The sequence below is a fragment of the Python bivittatus genome, unplaced genomic scaffold (genome assembly GCF_059951505.1).
Source record: "Python bivittatus isolate LINGU-HERP-01145 unplaced genomic scaffold, Pbiv_v1 ctg000340_np1212, whole genome shotgun sequence".
In the NCBI taxonomy this organism is placed as follows: Eukaryota; Metazoa; Chordata; class Lepidosauria; order Squamata; family Pythonidae; genus Python; species Python bivittatus.
This window is the reverse complement of record NW_028277056.1, coordinates 12,372,397-12,394,679: the sequence shown is the minus strand read 5'-3', so window position 1 is coordinate 12,394,679 and position 22,283 is coordinate 12,372,397. Positions and strand designations below refer to the sequence as shown.

General features: G+C 39.4%; 1 protein-coding gene across 1 annotated transcript in view; it reads left to right on the top strand.

Annotated features, from left to right (window-relative positions):
- The window catches only part of LOC103050404 (high-affinity choline transporter 1-like), a 90,156-nt gene extending 69,625 nt beyond the window's left edge, over nucleotides 1-20,531 (top strand). The window contains exons 2-8 of the mRNA XM_088140578.1: nucleotides 8,908-9,021; nucleotides 12,087-12,242; nucleotides 13,070-13,218; nucleotides 13,868-14,011; nucleotides 14,609-14,762; nucleotides 16,246-16,463; nucleotides 17,308-20,531. Coding sequence (XP_087996704.1) covers nucleotides 8,908-9,021; nucleotides 12,087-12,242; nucleotides 13,070-13,218; nucleotides 13,868-14,011; nucleotides 14,609-14,762; nucleotides 16,246-16,463; nucleotides 17,308-17,817 — 1,445 coding nt within the window. The 3' untranslated portion in view covers nucleotides 17,818-20,531. The remainder of the gene's footprint in view (nucleotides 1-8,907; nucleotides 9,022-12,086; nucleotides 12,243-13,069; nucleotides 13,219-13,867; nucleotides 14,012-14,608; nucleotides 14,763-16,245; nucleotides 16,464-17,307) is intronic.
- The last annotated feature ends 1,752 nt before the right edge of the window (nucleotides 20,532-22,283 follow it).

The following is a 22,283-nucleotide window of genomic DNA, read 5'->3' as shown; positions in this document are numbered from 1 at the left end:
TTTCGGCATTTTATAAGAGGCTACTTAAGGTATGCCTATCAAATAAAAATTCTCTGTTGGTTTTACTACCTTCATTTCTCCATCATAGTTGGCTAAGAATCCTCACTTTGGGTCACAACATGTCACTTCTGATGCTTTTTAGTGAGGGTGTATTATTGCAAGAAAAAAGATGCCCTCAAGTTGAATTTGATTCCTAGTGGCTACATCTATGCAGCTTTCATGACAGTGTGGTAAGTATGTTGGTTTTTCTTCCCAGTGTAGCCTGTAGTCCTGGAATTTGCAGATGGTCCCTCATCCAAGTCCTAGCCAGGGCCAATCCTACTTAGCATCTGCGATCAACCAAACTTCACTAGGAGCTACCACTAACTCCATGGTGAAACATTATTACATTTGGGGACTGTAAACCAACAAGACACTTCAGTAGCCAGCAATATATAAAATCTAATAAAGAGCAATATTATAAACTATTGAAGAAATATTGAAGAAAACCCTTCCATCCCCCATGGTATAGTGAAAGGTGATTTATTCTATTAGGTAATATGTATTGGTTTAATCCTTTAAACATTTAACTTTATTAACAGTAATTTTTGCCTTACAACAAAATTATAATGCTAAATAATAAAGGGTAAAAATGCAAAAGGTGGGTATAACCATTATTATACAAGAGGTATAAGTTGTTAAGTTGTTAAGTTGTTATGTAGTACATATAACAACTAATACATTGCTTGCAAGTGTAGCTGTTGTAACTGACAAGTTTCTTCAGTTGAATAAATATTTCCAAAAAGAACCATGAAAATGTGATGGTAAGGCTCAACAATTCAGTCAGGTCATCAAATGAATAATGCTCTGCTACTTAACCATATGAGTTGTTTAAAAACAGCTGATTGTGGAGTCCTTGGGGTTCTCTGAGCTTGGTTGTAACATCTTCAGTGCTAGAATGGAATGGGGTGTGCCTAAAGAAATATCAGTAAGGATTTCAAGGAAGGGAAAGGATTATGCTGTTTTCACAGATATTTTGAAAAAGAATAAAATTCTCCTTTGTTGGGAAAAATTAGAAGGGATAGGGTGAATTAAATCTTAAAATAAAACAATAGTTAGAGTTAAAAGGGTCTATAGGTTATTGATCTACTTATATGCAACTGTCTGAATGTTTTAAGTTGGATAAAGAATTATCGGTTTGTTAATGAAGCAATTTATTTTGAGATGTAACTTTGTATAAATGATGAATATGTTGCTCTTAAAATGTATAAGATGTTGTTATAGATGAATCTGAAAGATGAACACGCCAAGAAAGATGGAAGGACCCACAAATACCTACAGCAGAAGAATGGACTATTAAACCAATGAACTTGGCTTAAATGGCGAAATTAATAGCATTAATAAGAGATAATATCATGTTTAAATTCGTCTCCTCATGGCAACCCTTCTTAGATTACATGTGGGGGGGGGAATGAAAGTGTTGACTGTGGGCTTTAATAATTAGGTGGTTTGTGTTGATAGAAATAATGTGAATTTGGATTAATTAGTAGTAAGAGATTAACTTTTTCTTAATTTGTATTTATATCTGTATGGGAGATAGTCGGAAGTCACTTTCTGTTCTATTTTTCTATCTATCTTCACTATTTTAGTTTTTGTCTTTTTTCTTTTAGTTCTATTCTCTATCTTTACTGTATTTTACTTTTTGTTTTTAATTGTACGTTTTAATATACAATAATAAAGTTCTCATAAAAAGATGTTACCTAGCCGGGTAACAAAACGTTTGCAAGGAAACAACCAAGCTCAGAGAACCCCAAGGACTCCACAGTCCAACCCTGAGCTACACATATTCGCTTCTATTGGTAACAGCTGATTAATGGGTGAAAACTCTTTAAATGATTTAAACGCTTGACATCCTGTAGGCATGGTTGAAAAACTTAAGAATATCTACTATTAAAACATATTATCCAGAATATGTAGAAAATAAACCTTACAGTAATTTGTACAGTAAAATGTCCCAAATGGAAAGGTGATTCACATCATTGTTGATGGGGGTGTCCAAAAGAAAAGTCAAGATGATGGCCTTGATGATGCAATTAAAGCTTGAAACAGATGGAGCTTTGATTGCACTGTCACAGCTGCCATCTTGACTTTTTTGACCATACCCTGTAGATATTCCTGATTGTTAGGGTGATATTAGCAAGTATTTCCAGTTCAGGTCAGTACAGAAGCTGGACCTGATCTTCTAACATTCGCAAACATCCAGTCCCTATTAATGCTGGTGTCTTGGCAAAATTCCATTTGAGCCATAAACGATGGGGAGTTGCCAGTACATTAAAATATGGGTGACAAAACAAACAAGCACATCCTTCATGGCCAACCAAAATCCTCAGGATGCAGCAGGACATACAAGAAGAGGAAGAGAAAGTCTTGCGTTCACTCATTTGGACAAAACAGGGGAAAAGAAGCTTTTTTTTTACGGTTATTTTTTCCCCCATTCTCTATGCACATTATGCAAAAGTGAGAAACAGAAATTGTGTAGAATTGCTCTTGGTCTTGATATAATTCTTTTCATCTTTTATCACTTTTACTTACTGTTTATCAGTTATTATGGTTTTCTGTGGTTATGTGCTTTCAACAGTAGAGATGATATTTCCTCCTGTTTGGGCTTAATATTGTCTTTTTATTGGAGTACTATTCACAAATGCTTCCGTCCATTAACCAGACTTGATTTAAAGCTTCGGCATATATTTATTTATATTTATTTATATTTCAAATTTGTCACCGCTCATCTCACTGTGGGGTGACTGTGGGTGGTTTACAGTAAAAATAAAATAAATATTGATTAAAATAGATAAATATTAATTAATTAATTAAAATATGTTAACTATAGCTCCTTGTTATGGCCTGAAATTCATATCTAAAAGATGATAAAACCTGGCAATTGCGCCTTTCCTTCACTGTGTATAATGTAGCTTATCCCCCAACGTGAATAGCATGGTGAACCTGTATATACAGTAGGCATTATATGCATGCTACGATAATCAAAGCAATAGGAAACAGGTTGTTCTTTCTTTTTTATGTTCCTCTGTAAGTCCATGGAAATTTTGTAGGAAAGAACAAAGTAGCAGCATTGCAATTTAAAGATGTTTAAAATGGGGGCAGGGAGGGGAGGGGAGGGGAGGGGAGGGAAAAAAAGAAAGGGTCTGCATCAGAATCAACACAGATATGTGGGAAGGGAGAGTGAAAGCATGCATGCGTACAAACATAAGAGAAGCGCATGAAAGGCCAAGAGACTAGTGAAGAGGGACCAGCTCCTCTACCTTCTGGTAGAGTGGTCCACACAGGAGCCAACCAGCAAGGGTTGCCATCTCTGCATGGAAGGGAAGGGCAAGAAGCAGGAGAAGGACCATTCAGGTCTTGCCAAGCATCAGCCCAGCTCCGTTGCCAACCTGCTGCAATCTAGACTGAAATTTATCATGTTGGCTTAAGGAACAGCTGAAGGCAGCCCAGGAGACAGGCAGCTTAGCCTGCAGGGTGGCATTGCCCTAAGAATGAGGCAGGGTACCACCCCTACTGACAAGTGGGAGGAGGGGAGACCTTTCACTGTGGGAAGTCATCTCTGAATGTGGTTCTTGCTATGCAGACTTCCTGCTACTTGGCTTACCTGCCCAGGAGCTGGCTATTGTCTAGCTGTAATGGTACGTGGGAATGACCTTGGGAGACTGGAGGGAGAGCCATAGGCCAGACAGCCAGCATGTAAAAGATATCTCAGTCCACAGAAGGAGAGAAGGAGGCATGGGAAGTGTTTCAGAAGAGACCCTCTCTAGGTCTTTTCCAGAGAGTAAAAGGAAAGGAGGGAGAAATACTTTCAGTCTTGCAAGATTCTCTTAATGTAACCTTACCATAAAGATAGAGCTAGTACTCCTGGTTGTGCTTCTTGTCTCAACTACCTTGTTGTTTAGATAACAGTTATCTAAACTAGAAGCAAAAATCAAGATGGCACTCCCTCTCCAGTCTACAGTAGGCTTACACTAACTGGACTGGCACTTGATTGATGGAATTCTTATTAGTGATAGGATATCTTCCTTTAGTTTACCTGTGTTTTCTGCTTTTTCTTCTTCCTCCTCCTGTTCTGCTTCTTATTCTCCATATATTCACTGGGAATCAAACTTTATTCAAGGAAAGGAAACTGCTGAATATACATAGGGGACAGATGTATTCTTGAAAATAAAAATTATGCTTGAGGCTTTGCTTTGCAGTATGCTAGCTTATCCCTCCCCCCAGCCCCAATGAAAGGAATATAAAAATGGAATATAAACTGAAGCTAGGTGTGGACCTGGCCTGGTTGGTGTCACGAAAAGTGTTTGCTTACATGCTGGGAAGTTAACTTCTACAATATAGTCATGAGTTGACAGATTTCACAAAGTTTTCTTGATTTCTAAATTCTTTCGACTCTTCCCCGCATTAAAATCTTTCTTTCTATACAAAACAGTTTAAGGTGTTGTTTTTTGGTTTAATCTTCATAGTTGTTGACATTCTTGGAAATATCTAACCTTACTTCATATCTCTTTCTCTGTGGTCATAGTGTCCTAAATTAATTTATCTATTTCCATGTGCCCTTGGATGTGGTTGTACAAAATAGAAGGAAATAAATCTAATATTCTTAGGGCAACTCAGCTCAAACACTTCTTTGAATGTTATATAGTAGAACTGGGGAGGTAATTAAAACTTGGCGGTTCATCTGAAAATGTCTCTATCTACTTAGAAAAAACAAAGTATGGTAAATTGATGGAAAGCATTCTAGCAGGGTAAGATGTAATGAGCAATCTGTCTGCCTTCTTAAAATATTAAATATTAATATTTGTAAAATATTAAACTAGCAATTGCTGTACGTTTTGTGGTTGTCTGTATTTCTCCCCCTCTTTCTTAGTGCTACTATTTCTAGCAGAATGAGATGTGCTAAGTCATTTGGTGATCTAATCAATAGTCTGCAGAAACACAAGAGTTCAAAAGCACAAATACAGGATAGAAGATCCACGACACAACAGGCAGGTGCGGTATGTCTGATGCACGGCCACCCAGCAATTACTTAAATAATTTTAACAAAGAATTAAGAGAGTCTACCAGTTGCGGAGTTGATCAATTCCAACATGATCAATCAAAAGTCATTGCGCAACTAGGGTTGGCCACATCAGTAAGAAAATGCAGGAATTTTCCAAAAGGGAGGCAACTTGTTTTGTTGCCATTGTTGCTAAGGAAAAGTTCCCAGGCCACATGTAGCCCCTGAACCCATTTTTCTGGTTCCCAGAATGCCAGCTGTACTGCCAGATTTTGGTTTCCTGCTATTCTAAGCTAGGAAAGGCATGAAAACTCTAAGTATAAGCCTTGAACTTGTTTAACTGCAGCTCAATCCACAGGAGGGGTCACAAAAGTCAAGATGGCAGTTGTGGCAGCAGGATCAAAGCCTCCCCCTTTGGACTCAGGTGCGGCATTGACACGTGTGCAAAAAGGGTGGGGCTGTCCACTACCAGAATACCGTGTTGATATTTTGGACCCCTAATCCTGCAGACACCCTGCTTAGCAGAGTTTCAACAGCAAAACAAAGCAAAAACTATAAAACCACCTCTTCACTGGAAAAACACAGTAAATCACAGGATGTCTCTGCCAGGTTTATGTAAAATGGGTCAGGGTTCAACAGTGGGATCACAAATGCCATCATGTCAATTTTTACTCCCCATCGTAGCCATTACAACTTCTCTGTCTTTCAAGAAAATGCTCTGATTTTCCCATCTAAATGTATACATCAGTATTAATACAAATCTAGAGTTTTCCTACAAACAGGGTTGAGTGGTTTCCCCATTTCATTCTTAACTCTCAGTTTGTTGAGTAACAGGGATGTCCACAGGGTGTGGTCACAAAAGCAACGTGCATAAAAACAGGCTGAGATTTTATTGCACCTCTGTGGCTCCCATCTTGACGTTTTTCATCAGGCATCACTGCTGTTATTGTTACTGTTTATTAATTTTCTGTTGTTATCCAAATCCACCGTTGATCTTGCTGTTCATCACTGAAGACAAATTCCTTGTATATATTTTATACTTGGTCATTAAAGTATTTGTATTTGTATTTTGTATTTGTATAAGATAAATAGAGTGATGAGAACTAATCTCATATTTTCCAACTAATCTAGTATATTCCATATTTTCCAACTGGAGAAATTTAGGAAATGGAACCAAGCCATTGGTTCTTCTTCTTGTCTAGTGATGACCTCAGTCAGACCTTCTATCCTTACTCTCAGCCACTGCTTGTCTCATCACTTGCTCAGTCGGCAAAGGGCCTTCTGAAGCAGCAAGTGTTCCATTCTTAAGTTGCTGCACTTCTCCAGCGTTGGGATCAGAAGCAAAACTCTCCTGTTTCAAATTCACTACCTTATCCCCTGTATGCTGGTCCAAGTTCTCCTCTGATCTCTTGATTGCATCACTCTTTTTAATTTCAAAAAGTGGCATTTACCAAATGAAAGATGATTGCACACAAAACAACAGCTCTAAAGCAGAAGGTCAGGGCAAATATTTAGGCTTCCGTTTCCTTATTTTTCTCCATTATTTAATATTTAAAGACACGAGAGACTGTTTTGTCTGACTGAGGAAATCAGTGCCTTGACCACAAGGTCATCGCTTTTCTGCATGGTTTGTACAAGTTCAGTGAGTCAGTGCATTCAACAGGATTCTTCTGGCAGGCTGTGATCACTTGCTCACTCGCTAGATCCATTTTCAGTCCATTCCTGAGACTCTAAGAAAATGGCTTTGAATATCAGTGGCCTAGTAGCCCTGCTTTTATTTTATGCCCTGACTTTAGCTACTGGAATATGGGCTTCCCGGAAAACTAAACAGAAGGAGCACCAGAAGCCCAGTGAAATAGCCATAGTGGGAGGCAGGAACATGACCTTTTGCACTGGATTGTTCACAGCAACTGGTAAGTACAAAGGTTTCAGAATGATAAGCTAGCATCCATCACTCTTAAAGTGAATGCAGGACTGGTGTGCCAACAAAAAACGAGCCAAAACAAGGTTAGTCAAAATCCAGGGATTGGGACCAGCATACTTTTAGTCATGAATGAGCGAATCCTCCCCAGCTAACTCAAAGACCAACCTAAGGAGGCTTCAGAAGGCTTAATCATCATCTGGACAAAGAAAAACGGGAAATTGAAGGGTGTACAATGGCTTTCTTGATCTCTTTAGGAAGGTGTGATTGGCTGGCTGGCAGGCAGGAACAATGCACAAGAGTGTTCTTGGGAAGGTGGCAGGAGACTCCATTACGATATTTAGCGGTAAATCACACTTCTTATTTGCAATGTTTGATCAGTCATCAAACATTGCAAACTTGGTTTGCTTTAGTAAAAGTAAGTAGACCAAAGTAAGAGGAACATATTCCTCTTGTCGGCAGTTTTTTAGAAGAAATAAGGCAAGTGGAGATAGGTCTTGGCTAGAAAGGATGGAGCAGAGAAAGCCAAGAGTTATATAAAAGTTAATGAATAAATAGGGAAGGATGGAAAAGACACCAACAGCATTATGGTAGGCATCATTCTCTGGATGTAATTGTTCCTGCAATTAATATCCCATAAGATTTGATACATTTATATAATAAACCTTATCCATGTCCAAGACTCAGTTGAAAGAGTTGGCATTGCACTTTAAAGTCCTATGGGGTGTCTGATCTCTTTTCCATGGGCTACTGGTGGTCCTCATACCCAGCTTTGCAACTCTTAGACTCAATAACAATGGTGGTGCTTCTTAAATTTGGCAGCAAGCCATCACATTTGACTATTTAAATGAGAATACTAAAATGGAAGCTATAAAATATAAGACTGGTGTTACAACCCTATTTTTCGTTTTTTAAAAAAGCCTATGTCCTCCCCCAAATCCTTGAAAATCTAGCTTACCTTTGTGATATCTTGATGTCATCAGCCCATCCTTATGGCTTCTGGCTGCCAAAAACAAGTTTATGGAAGTATTTGCTCCATCCTTTTGTGCTTTAGGATCATGTTCCAAAGCCCAATCTACAATCAGTAAAATCAGCAGGTGTTAAAGAAAAAATCTTTCATTCAGTGACTCCTACCCTATAAAATCATACAACATACCTGCCAAACCTAGAGGCCATGTGTGTTTATTTGAAAAGGCTTTTACAGCTTCCTTATGTTAAGAGAAAAGATTTTATAGCGTCTGGTGCTGATGTATACTTGAAATTGTAGTGCGTTTCAGCTGGATTGTTTTTAAAATACGCAATAAACCACTTTGGGGAGGCCATAGATTTGAAAGGCAGCTAAGAATATTCAATAAAGAATTGATGATTTAATAAATTGAGGATTTACTGCCTCATTTAAAACTTAATTTAAAGTTTAGGATACAGTATTTAAAACTGTATCCTAAGAATCTATGAAGCACATTTCTCTCTCTCTTGCTGTATGAAACATTACAAAACAGGTGTTATCATATGCAGTGTTGTCCAGATCTTAACACATCATTACAGATTAATTACTAATTACTTCATATTTATTTTCTAACTAATCCAGTTCCTCTGGGTGATGACCAAATGAGTAGCATTTTCCTAGTGTCCAATCAACTGTCTAAAAAGAACTGAATGGAAAATTACCAGTGACAGGAACAACAACAAAATGAATAGAGAGAACATATTCAAACATAGTCTGCTAAAGTAAGATTCTGATTTCAGAAAGATGAATTGTTGTGGATGACAAAAATTGCATCAGTTGAATGTAGGGCCATCCAATATATGCCAAAGAATTCTCGGCAGCAGTGAAAATTTCCATGATTCTTGGCGAGAAGTCAAATCCATTAAAACAATGTTTACTTGCCTTGTAATTATCCATGTATCCTTTATTAACCTCATTTCCCCTTTTTGGGGTTTCTTTCAGCAACATGGGTTGGAGGAGCTTATATCAATGGCACAGCTGAAATTGTCTACCTTCCCTTGAGAGGACTGGCATGGGTTCAAGCTCCAGCAGGCTTTGCTTTGTCTCTCCTTGTTGGTAAAGATTTTTTAAAAATTTGTTAACTAACTGTGGGGGGACAGATGGATGGACCCCAGTTTAAAAATACTTAAATCTCTCTCCAAGAGCTTTGTGTTTAATTTTATCTCAAGTTATCTGCCCTAGTTTGTGCTGTTATCAATGATCAGAAGCACAATTCCATTTAGTTGGAAAGTACATGAATGACTGCTCCCTTCAGTGGCTTGCACCCTTCACTCAGAATGATGCGATGTCTCCTTTGTTAATACGTATGGCTCATCCTGGGACCTTCCTCTTGTTCATCAGCCTCTGTGGTGCCCATGTCAATCATTCCCCTTCCCAGAACGGTTTTATAACCTGTATTGCTGAGATAATCTGATACTTTTTCCTCTGAGATTCCTTCCTGTGGTCTCATCTTAGAGTGCTGAAAAAGGCATTATTCATTATCTCCATGTCAGAATCAAGACAAACAGTTTCCTTTCCTCTCCAGGATCTCACTACACTCTCTCCTGTCAAGCACTGTGTGCTTATTAGATGTGTAGAAATGCAACTCACTTAATATCTCAGGTTGTGCACAAAGTCTTCTGTTGTAGGTTATTTAGGATTGTTAATGTCGTTCTATGTCTTAGAGCTTTTCCTATACTGTTTCTTTGATATACTCTTATTTTTGTTTTTACCCTTCTTGGTCTTGATTCTGTTCTGTTATTATTTGCATTTCCCATCACTGGGCACACTCCCTTTTTAGATAAGATGTTGACAAAATGTATGTTCACTTCTTCCTATCAGCTCCTAAAAGGAAAAGGCAGGCAGTGGTAGACTGGTCCACAGAGGACCCAGCCAGCTGCCACAGAGGCTTTCCCTAAGTCAAGGATCACTGTGTCTTCTCTAGTACCTGCTGCAAGCTATGGGGCTTTACAGAGCTCATAGAATCACTGAGTTGGAAGAGACATTGGAGGTCTTCTGTTCCAATCCTCAACCTAGGACAGGGATACTCCAACTCTCCTAAACAAATAACTGTCCAATCTTTGTTTGAGAAACTCCAGTGATAGAGCACCCATGACTTCAGGATGCAGATTCTTCCACTGCTTCATATTTCTCCTGACTAGGAAATTCCTCCATATTTCAAGTTTGAATCTGTTTCTGTAAGGGTTCCACATGTTGGTTCTTGTCCTACTGTAGAGCACTATGGAGAATACATCTACACCCTCTTCCCTGTGACTTCCCTTCAAGTATTGGAAGACTACTATCATGTCTTCCTTTAGCCTTCTCTTCTTTAGGCTAAATTGGTCCAGTTCTTTGTATTATTCTTCATAAGAATTATTTATTTACATTTATTATAGCCATCCACTCCAGCAGAGTGATAGATTTAGTCTCCAGTAGATTTAGCCTCCAAGACCCTCACCATCTTTGTTCATCATTGGGCATTTATAAAGGCAGCAGAGACAAATATTTACGATGCCCAAAGATTAGCATAAATTCAAAATCAACAGAAGCAATAGTAAACTGTTCTAGAATATATTTCGGTGAGTTGGTGGGAAATAGAGGTGGTGAGAACTGTTTATGTGCAATATCTTTTGGGATTACCATTTAGGGTTACATAAATTGGCTCATGGTTGTATATTGTGAATCCAGATGCTACTGAGGAATAGGTGTTATTGTGGTTAGAAAAGAAACAGCCAGTTAAAGCTTTGATTGGGGCATGAGAAGTTCTGCTGTTGAAATTTAACGGAGTAGTTTGCTACCAAAATTGGTGTTGCACCACCTGGAAATGGATTAGGAAAATTAAACTGAAAAACGAAAAAGGATCATACATGTTTGCAACGTATCAATGAACTTACCTAAAATTTTAGAAATAGTTTGGAATTTGGAACCTACAGTATTTATTATTCTATTGTTTCAGATGTCTCATTGATAATCAAATCGGTTGAGTGGGTATATATTTATTAAGTATTAGTTTATATCCCACCGTTTCATTTTGTTTTGATGCCACCTTCCTCCCAATTTAGGTCCTACTTATTTTTCTGGCCCCATACATTTTCGAATGTAACTCTCAGCATGCCACATAACACTGATTTTCAGGGCTAAGTGCAAAAGATATGGCCCGTCCCAGGGCTAGCATGTCACTTATGATCAATAGACCAAGTGGCCCCTTTCAACTCAATCTTCACTGCTCCTTGGGTGTGGGTGATTGTGAGAAGGCTGAGAAAGAAGTGTGAGGAATTCTAGAACTAAACAATCCACAAATGAGAGAGGAGTTTGTTAGCAGTTTATTTCATAAATGACATTTTGGTTTGGCTTGCAAAAAGCTCAGGAAGGAGAGATTCAAAAACATTCAAATAGTCTGCCTTAATGAACTTACTGATAAAAGAAGGCTGAAGTTTCCTTTCTCAGTTTCAAGATTCTCTACCTTACCCTAATCCTTACCTAAAAGCATCTTATAGAAGCCTGTATAATTCTTGCCATTTCATTATGAGAGACTTGACACTGGGTGGCCTTGAAGAGTCATTGTCTCTCAGACTAACCTTATTTATGGGGGAAGGAACATTTTTATTTTTTATTTATTGAATGTATATGGCCGCTCATCTCACATACATAACCCTGGCTAGGTGGCTAACAACAATCCACAATAATAAAACCTCCAATGACAATGTAGAAAACAAAGACAAAATAACTATAATACAATAGCTGAGGCACCATAACTGACTCACAACACAACTACACCTCTGTTGGACTCAATTAACATCCTGGTCTGGTGCTTGGGGAAGAGCCAGGTCTTCACAGCCTTCTGGGAGATGAGGAGCGTTGAGGTCTTCTGGATCTCAACAGTGAGGTTGTTGCAAAGGGCTGGAACCAAGAAGGCATGTCTCCTAGGTCCCATCCACCAAATAACATTATTTAACAGAGGGGATTTTGGGTATACCCATCCTGTCAAATCTGGTGAGATGAACAGAAACACTTGGGGAGAGGTGATCCAGCAGCAATCCTGGTCCTGTCCCATGTAGGGTAGTAACCAGCATTTTGAACTGCAAGGCCTTTCCCTTTGCGAAGATAACTGATTGTAATACAACTTTTTTCTTTTTAAACAGGGGGGTTGTTCTTTGTCAACCCCATGAGAATGAGAAATTATGTGACTCTGATGGATCCAATCCAAGAGATCTATGGGAATGTGATGGGCTGCCTTCTTTTTATCCCCCCCTTGATCGCTGACATATTCTGGTTTGCTGCTATTCTTGCCTCCTTAGGTAATACAATGTCTTTCACTTGTCTTGGCTGAAACTAAATTTAGCCACCTTGAAGCCAAGAGAAGATTGGCTTTCCATCCCATAAATAATTTATTGATTTCTGAAGGTATTTTCAGAATAACTACTCTAACTGTGATCCGGGGATATTTGTAGCTCCACTTGGTTCACGTTTCTGAAGTCTATTACATAAACAGGGAAACTGAGATTATAAATGCAGTGATTTTCTCTAAATAATTTAGAAACACAACAGAAATCTATAATTCAAAACTAGAGGTGAGGTGAAAACACTCTTGCATGTACATAAACTGGAGTGTCAGAAGTTTTAAAGGTCCTTTATTTCCAGTAGTGGTATTTTTAGAGGAATATTCAGTCATGCCGTAATTCTTCTCTGCAGTCTTAAGTGCCTCAGTTTAAGAATAGTTCTGAACAGCAGACGTGCTGTTTGTATCAAGTAAGGCAGAGAATATACATTCAAATATTTCACCTAAGATCATTCAGTATGGTAGCCATTTTATGAATGGAGATCATAGAATATGGTGGTCATTTTAACATCTGAAAATAGAATTGATAGTGATTCCTTGACTGCAAGGACTCATAAGTCATAGATCAGCCTGGTCCTAATGGGTCAGCTTCACCTCCCAGAATTTCAGTGGAATGGCCAACAAGTGGGAATTCGGGAGTTGTCAGAAGAATGTTTATAACAACAACTATGATTTTGTTACGAATGGAATGGCTATTTCATATATCATATAAATTAATATATTTGGGTAAAAGAAATTGCATAGCACAAAATGTACTGTTCCATTTCAGGCTGTCTCTTTTCTTAGGAGCAACCATGAAGGTCATTTTGGATATCCAGGGTTATTTTTCCATCATTCTTTCTGCATGTACAGTAATATTGTATACTTTGCTGGGAGGTCTGTATTCAGTGGCATATACAGACGTGATACAACTGATCTTTATAATAATCAGCCTGGTAAGTTCCTGTCCTGTAATGTTACTACTCACCTGAACTATTGGTAGTGATTGAAAATCCAGAATGAAACACCAGCATGGTTTCATTGTCTATGACAGTGTTTCTCAACCTTGGCAACTTTAAGATATGTGGACTTCAACTCCCAGAATTCCCCAGCCAGCAAGCTGGTTGGGGAATTCTGGGACTTGAAGTCCATACTGTATATCTTAAAGTTGCCAAGGTTGAGAAACAGTGATCTATAAGATGCCAACATATAAAGAATTTTAGGACATCCTATTGCATGAATTGGGAGATAATCTGGACATTCAATAGCCTGAGCCTCACGAAGGAGAATAGAGCACCCTACGAGTGGAAAAGAGGAGCTACATATATGAATGAAACAAGTGGAGCCAACATAGCCATGATAAACTTAAAGCAGAGGTGGGATCTGGTTTAAGAAGGAGGGCCAAGCCCAAAGAAGTAGGTGGGGTCATAACAAAGAAATGGGTGGGGCTAAGACACGAAAGCAGTGAGTGATGCTATTTCAATTCATTTATATTTTGTTTAATTAATTCAGTGTCATGACTGTGGAGCACATGGAATATTTTGAATGCCAGAAACCATCCAGAAAACATTATTTCACTTCTAATGTTTCTGTTTTTGCTGCCAGTGGATTTGTATCCCTTTTGCCATCATGAACCCTGCCACAGAAAATATCTTTTATACGGCTACCCACAATATATTCCAAGCATCTTGGATTGGAAAAGTAGAAATGGATTATTATGGAAGATGGTTGGATGACTTCTTATATTTGGTAAGATCTGTTCCTGAAGTGGATGGGAAATTGGGGGCATGCTACACTTATTCTGTCCAACTAAATCATAAAAATTGTTGTTCTTCTAAATTAAGGACAAGCCATGTTCTTCTCACCACAAAGAAAACTGGGAGGTCCCAAAATGGAGATGGAGATTCACATGCAGCCCATTCTCTTCTAGATGGACTGGAAAACTGCATTTCCACAGCACATTGAGAAAACTGCAGTTCTAAATTAAAGATGAAAGGCAGTTAATAATGTCAGGTCTGGCTTAATACGTATCAGACTGGGATGATAACCTAAGATGGCGGAAGTTGGAGAGCTGCTTGAGGTTGTTTTAAGAAAGGCAAATGGAGGCCAGAATGCTAGGATGCTCCAGAAAGGAAGCTGTGGACATGCTACAAGAGTTGCCCATCATGCCTTGTGTTAAATGAATTTCCCAGAGTCATCCTGAGTGCTAGGTTAAAGGCATCTTTGGTTTGCTCCATGTGGGCCATTAGCATCCTATTAAGATTCAACTTCTTGGCCTTTGGGCTAAGATCAAGCATAGTATCTGTTTGTATTTCAGTTCAGTTCAAGATTCTACTTTTCTTCCAGGTTCTTGGGGCCATCCCATGGCAAACCTATTTCCAGCGAGTTCTCTCAGCTTCTTCCACCAAAGAAGCCAGACTAATTTCCTATTTTTCTGGACTGGGCTGCTTCATCATGGCTATCCCTTCTGTACTGATTGGGGCGATTGCTGCCTCCACAGGTAAATGTGGCTGGACAAGAACTGGAAAGGCAGAGCCACAGTTTGGGTGGTTCAGCCCTAGTAGTGCTGTTGTCCTACTTTGGGGGTGTCATTCCTCTATGTCAGTGTTTTTCAACCTCAGCAACTTTAAGATGTGTGGGCTTCAACTCCCAGAATTCCCCAGAATTCTCCCAAAATTCTGGGAGTTGAAGTCTACACTTCTTAAAGTTGTTGAGGTTGAGGAGCACTGCTCTGTATAAATGCTGGATGCAGGAATGATTTTATCTTCCTTGTATCCTAGTTAGGTCAAGGACCCCTAGTGTAAAAAGAACTATGGATACAAAGCAGTGTCACAGTATAAAGGGTTATAGAGCTGACCTTGGGGAAGGTATGAAAGAGCCATTAAGAGGGAGAGGAAGGACCAAGCTGTTAAGGAGGGACTTGGAGAAAAGATTACACAGTCCAGAGATTGAAGGAAGTGTGAGAAAGATACTCAAAATAACCCCACTTTGGTTTTGTTTGGTACAAGATGGAACAGAAAGAAACTTGGACAAGCTTTCAAGATTTTGTTTATACACCCTATACCAATAAAGTAGTATTCTTGGAATCTCTGTTTCTTGACCTGGCCTCTCTCAAAGTGTGTGTGTGTGTGTGTGTGTGTGTGTGTGTGTGTATTTATTTATTTATTTATTTATTTATTTAAATGTATTGGCCACCCAACTCCAGTGGACTCTGTTGACACATAGGCACCCACCAGCTCTAGTTACATATTTCCTGTTAAGTCAAGGATCAACAACATAGCATCTCTGAGAGAGCTGGCATGTCCATGACTCTCTGGTAAACTCACAACATGTTTGATTTTTTAAAAATTAATCCTGCTTTGGCATTGCTTTCACTAATGAAAAAGTGGGTCAGAAATTACATAGACCCACACATGCGCATATCCCACATTTCACAAGGTTTCTGTCTTCTTTGATGAGGCCTTGAGTGATATGGTACATGAATGGTGGTATCTTGTGTGAAAATGCTGCTGTGTCATCAAATTTTAGCATTCTTGACAGAATCTACAAGCCTCCGAGGTGAAATCTCATGCTGTTTGATGATCCTGTGGTATTTCTATCATTTTTTAAAAACAGTTTTGGGAAGATGCGGATCATCATGGATAGTAGCCCAGAAACCTAGCCAGTGTGTGTATATTTTGGTATACTGTATGTATATAGTTATATTTGTAACTATATATATTTCACAAAGTGTATTCAAAGCAGCAGATAAGAAATCAAATATTAAAACTACTATAACCGAACCAATAAAAAAAGAGAACGAACATAATAGCTTACATCGAAAAGGGACTTCAAAGGCCAACTAGCCCAGTTGCACCCCTGCAGAAACTAGACCCTTGGTTCATTAAAGGTCATCATGATCTGCACCTGTGGTTGGCAGGAAACAGGCGGGTTGAATTCTGAACCAACCTTTGAAAATTACACTTCTGTATTTCCTTTTTGAGACTGGAACCAGACAGACTACGGGCTCCCCACGCCAAATGAAAGAAACGAGTCCGCTCTCATACTTCCGCTAGTTCTTCAGCATCTCTGCCCGGGGTACATCTCCATTGGTGGCTTGGGCGCCATAGCAGCTGCTGTGATGTCTTCTGGGGACTCTGCTTTGCTCTCTGCGAGTTCCATGTTCGCTCACAACATCTATAGGAAAATATTCCGGAAAAAGGTAAGTGGTTGATGGTTAATGTTTGTCTCACAAATGATACAGGAAATTCCTATTTTTTAAAAAGGCTCTCCTAATATTTAAAGCTTCCTAGTCATAGATCTTTTGTGTGAGAGAGAATAGAGTTAAAAATGGTCATACCTAGGAGCATGACAGGTATGTTAAAACCCAAGATCTACACAATGGCAGGCAAGACGTCACATTCAAAGCCCTGCCATGTTCCAAAGGGGTGGGGCTTCTATCATGATACCACACCCATCCTCATGCAGATTTTGATCCTCCCCCTGTGGACACAGATGGCTGGTTTGTTCATTATCCACAGATGCAATGAATCTAGTCATGGAGATTTAAACTCATTCAAAGTAAAGAGGCATTCTGGGACTATGTCTCCATCAGCCTCAACTTTCCTTCCTATTCCCTTCTCCCGCTTTTCACAATTTCCTGGTGGAACCTTTACTTTTTAGTTGGGGAACACCAACCCACAAAGCAGCCCTGCCTTTTCTGTTTCCAGTCAGCCTTTTGTCATCTTCTTTGAACAGCTGGTTCTTTTCTTTTTATTCTGAACGCAACTAAGGAAATACTTTATATTTTCTCTAGCGTTCTGACCTTTCTCTTTTCTGATGCCAACTCTTCTTTTTTGACCTATCCCTCTTTATACGCGCTCGGGTTTGCAGTAAATGAACATTTGCATGAATGAAAGAGGAATTAAAAAATTTAGAGTCATTCTTTTTTAGGAGATTAGGACCTACGTGCAACATTCAGCCTGTTAATGAATTGGCACCCATCTCAATTTGGAGGCAACGTTTTTCCCAAAGTACTTTCTCTCCCTCTCTTTGTTTTTTTACAGGCAGCAGAGAAAGATGTTTTATGGGCAATGAGAGTTTCCATGGTGATATTTGGGACAATTTCAGCAGCTCTGGCTTTCTACTCCCATTCGATTTATGACCTCTGGTTCTTGGGCGGAGAGCTAGTGTATACTCTCCTCTTTCCCCAGCTGTGTTGTGCTTTGTTTCTTCCCAGCACCAACACCTATGGCTCAATGGCTGGGTTCTTCCTTGGCTTTCTTCTACGTCTATTGGCAGGGGAGCCATCCCTGAAGATCCCCCCTGTGATCTGTTACCCAGGATGCTCAGTTGTAGAAGGTGTCCATGTTCAGCTCTTTCCATTCAAAATAGTCACCATGCTGATCACGCTATTGACCATCTTCTCAGTTTCCCATCTGGCCAGCTTTATGTTTAAGAGCAATATCCTTCCTGCTGAATGGGATGTCTGCCAGGTTATTATGGATGACAGAGTGCCCGTTCCCTTCTACTGGGAAGAAAGGCAGATGGATGTACAAAACAATCAAGAATTGTGAGCAGTTATGAAGATATTTGACAACGTCATTCTTCTGTTAACACTGATTGTGGGAGACTCTTTTGATCAATGAAAGAAAGTCGTTCCTTTGGAAATTAAGCCAGAATTCAAAATTGCAGCAGCGTCTTCGCTGGAATAGAACCGCCGCTGCTGGAACACCATGATTTTGGAAGCACCTTTGATTGGGGATCTGAGCTTGTTTTATGCCAAAAACATTAATTTGGAGTGTAGTTAGGGAAGTGCTACTTACTGTTTTTACTGAATATTTATTTTATTTAATATTTCAGTTCTGAGGCTACCTGACTCCACAGTGATTCTGCATGGCTTACAATTAAACATTTAAAAGAAATGCAAGAGAAAACAACAGAGAATATGTTGCTCTTCTTTGATTCCTGCAGTGAAATTATACAGAAAAATCAACACTGATTACGTAGCACATTTAACAACCCATGCTATGTTCACAGGGAGAGTGCTGTTATAGTCTGACCCCGCTTTATACTTCATCCAACAATTAGAAACTAAATACAAATCTGCAAAGACCTTCATTCTTATCAACCTAGTCACCTAAAACATTCTTATGTTATTAATAAATCCATTGAACAAGTAAAACGTGCCATAAAATGGTGTCATGGACAGCATGCTAGATTTCCAGGTTACTCCATTCCATTAGGACCTTGTGTTGCTTTTGTATATCTACAAACTTCATATTTTAGGCTTACCAAGTTGCTTTCTGTGATTATTTTAGGTCTGCCCAAGCCATGTGAATGCACGTTTCCCCTTCCTCCAATAGCAGACATTTTTATGATGGAACCTACAACACCCTCTCAAGGTTCTAAATCTGCTCTGGCCCCAAAACTTCCAGACTGGATATTCTGTTTCCGTTGTCATTCCTGATAGAAAATCCAACCTATTCACCCACCCACCCCTTCATCTGCAATGTAACTTTCTGAATGCATACATTTTCCTTACAAATTGTAGAGAATCATCCATATCTGTAAAATAATGGGAAATGCTTTGTTCTACCACACTGTTCTTCAGAAGAACTTAGCAACTTGGAGTCTTTGATTAATGCTTGTAAGTCTCATGGCTGACATCAGAGAGACCCTGTGTTTGCCCTGAGGAATGCATCAAAATAAACTGTATAGAAAATTTGAAGTTTCAGCGGCCTACATTTTGGTTCAACGTGCATAAGCGTGTCCTAGAATGATCCCCTGCAAGAATCTTCTGAAAAAGCACAATATGAAAAACTCCTTCTGCCAAGAATGTGAATAGGGGTTTCCTGAAGGCAGACAGTTTACTGTTAGCCTAATAAAATTGTCTGAAAGCCAGAGTTCAGGTTAAAAAGAAGAAAAAGAATAGAAACTGCCATCTTTGGGTAAAAGCTTTGAAATTTTTAATGCACTATATGGCAGATAGGAGCTTTTTGGCTCCTGCTAGTCTGATGCTCTTTCCTAAGTGCATTCTTAATTCCATTATTAATGACTTCAGATCCAAAAGAAACTTCAAAAACCCACAGGATATAAAGATGGCAAGAAAACCGAAGTCCTGATTTCTAAAGAGGGAACACATAGAAGATGTGCACAGCTGGAAATATAGTTCCTATTTTTGTTTAATCCCATGTAAGCAAAATAAAACAATATAACAAAGGAAAAAAAATATACAAAATATGTATCCTGGATTAAAGCACACATTTTTTCACAACTAATGAAAGGCTCTTATTGTCAGTATTCCTATGGCAGGCCAACTTTGAGGCATATCCTTTTTTATATATATAAGATCCTGGGATGATACTTCTTTCTTAGTATTATAAAATTATATTTGATAATGATACCTTTTTGTAAGGTTCTTGGAGGTTTTAAACTTTAATCAGAGGCTTCAAGGATTGAGGGCAGTCCCATACTTTTCCCATCCTTGGTCCACACTTCACTTCTTCCTAATTCTGCCCTTTGTTTTAACATTACCAAACTTCTTTTGGACTAGCAGGATAGGAAGAATATTGAAGCTTTTGAATTTTGGTGTTGAAGAAGATTCCTGAGAATACTGTGGACAGCCAAGAAAAAAAATTGATGGATGATTGAACAAATCAACCCAGATTTCTCACTCGAGCCACAAATGGCCAGGCTCAAATTATTCTACTTTGGACACATTATGCAAAGACCCAGCTTTCCGGGAAAGGCTCGAATACTGGGAAAGGTGGAAGGAAAAGAGAAGAGGATGACCAGCAGCAAGGTGGATGGACTCAGTTACAGTGGATGAGTGCACCATTGGAAGACCTGAAGGACCAGGTTAGGAACAGATCATCATGGAGAAAATCTATCTATGTGGTTGCTAAGAGTAGACACTGACTTGATGGCACATAATCAATCAAACTGCTTTTATCCTGAGCAGAAGGATAGTGTGGGACATCTTATTTCCAATGGGCCCAAAGCACCTCTCCCTCATGGAGATGTGGATTGGCACTCTGGTGTGAGGGGCTCCTCTCCCTTATGGGAAAGTGGATTGACAGTCTGATATGAGGGCTGGCAGGTAGCCTACATTCATAACACTTTCACTAACCTAATTTTCTCTGGCAGTTTTTCTGTTCTTGCTCTTGCTCATATTCTATCTCGCTCTTAGGTAGCTGCCAGTCCCTTCAAAGCTTTCCAGCATTTTATAACAGCTTGTTTTGCTGCCAGGAGCAGATGTCCTATTAAGATTTTATCGTGCAACTGCAGAGTTTGCCCATGAAAGGTTTTTTAATAAAGCAAATAAATGTGTTTGTTTGAACTCTGATCTAATAATATTCCTATTTCTGCAAATGCCATTTCTCAGGATGGTGTTATTTTGCAACAAGTCCACCACACATGTAACTCTCTACCTATTTCTTGGCGTGGGTTACTTTTGTTTTTCTTAAGGCTTGTACACGAGTGTCCTCTTAGTTCATAGGGTTCAACAACACTTTGTTGTATTGTACTTATTCACACTGAGCATACCTGCCTCTGTTCCCCAGTCTCATAACACAGTTTGAAACTCAGCAGTTGGCCTTTTTTTATTACTCCTGGCTCTCCCAACACTGAGAATACCATTGGCCCATGACGCCTTTTTTGCCTGGCCAATTGGGCAGGGCAAAAAATAGCATTCAGTCAGCGCCTTGCTCTTCCCCATCACGTATTTGCTTCTTGTATGTCTTATTTCCAAAAAAATCTAAGCAATTGGCACAAGAGGGAGCTACATCCACCAAGGCGCTATGCTCTCTGCAAAATGAGAATACCTTAGCAGGAAGCTGACCCTGTACTGGGAGCAGGAAAGGATAGGTTGAGCCTAAACCCTTGGATGGCTTGAGCCTGCCCATCAGCAAGAGTGGCAGCTGCCAAAAGAGAAGTGGGTCAACATGAGAACAGAGATGTACCACCACTTATCTGGAAATAAATTAGTCCAGCTGGCAAAAAGATATGAGAGTGTGAGATGAGCAGATACATGCTAATTTGAGAAGGTACAAAGCATCTTGGCAAAGCAGAGGAAAAATCACAACCATCCCATTCTTGCTTTGGAGGGCATAACTTGATTATGAAGCCTTTGCTAGAAGTTGCCTCAGCTGAGTGAACATAAAGAGCTTTGAGACAGCAGAACAAAGGAAAAGAAAGAACTGGTACATCTTGAGCTGGTTGACTGGTATTGGAAACTGATTATCAGACAACAAGCCCAGTCTTCACCAGCCTAGGGCCCACCGGATGAGTTAGAGATCAAATCCCACAATTTTTGAATTGCTGGACTGGGAATTATGGGAGATGAATTCCAACACAACTCATGAGCACTAGGTTGGGGAGGGCTGAACTCGATTATTTCTTTTGGTTTGTACGAGTAGGGATCTGGTGAAGATCTCCAGAGATATCAGCAGAGGATGATGTATGAGAGCCAACCAATAACAGTGAAATTAGGACTAAATACAGAGGTGAATGCCAACAATCTGGACATGTGATTATAGGAGGTCAAAACCACTTGAATACCATAGGTTGTGTCAGGCCTAGCCCAAGGAACTCCTGGAGACTGTGCAGGTTCAATCAGCAAGGTTTATTAGCTAGCGCTCATTTACAGAATCTTTTCAGACTGACCAGTAGTTCCCAGGCACAACTCTCTACTATCTTCTGGAATGTTTAGGGATGCGCCAGCTTTCTCCGCTTATCTCCAGAGCGTTGCTCTGGAGACGAGAGCACCGTTTTCACCCCCCTTCCTCCATTCCAGTCCATCACAGGTTGCCTCTTCCTCCAGTAGGGCTTTTGAAGATGAAGGTAAGATTCAATGAGATCAATCATTCCATTGATTTGCTTGTTTTCTTAGATTTATATCCATTTTTCTCCCAGAGTCCAAAATGGCATACATAATACCCTCTTCTCAGACCACACACCTGTGACATAGACTGAGCTGAGATATAAGGTGTAGCTTAAGGTTATTCAGTGAGGTTTCATGGACTGCATAGATTGGACCTTG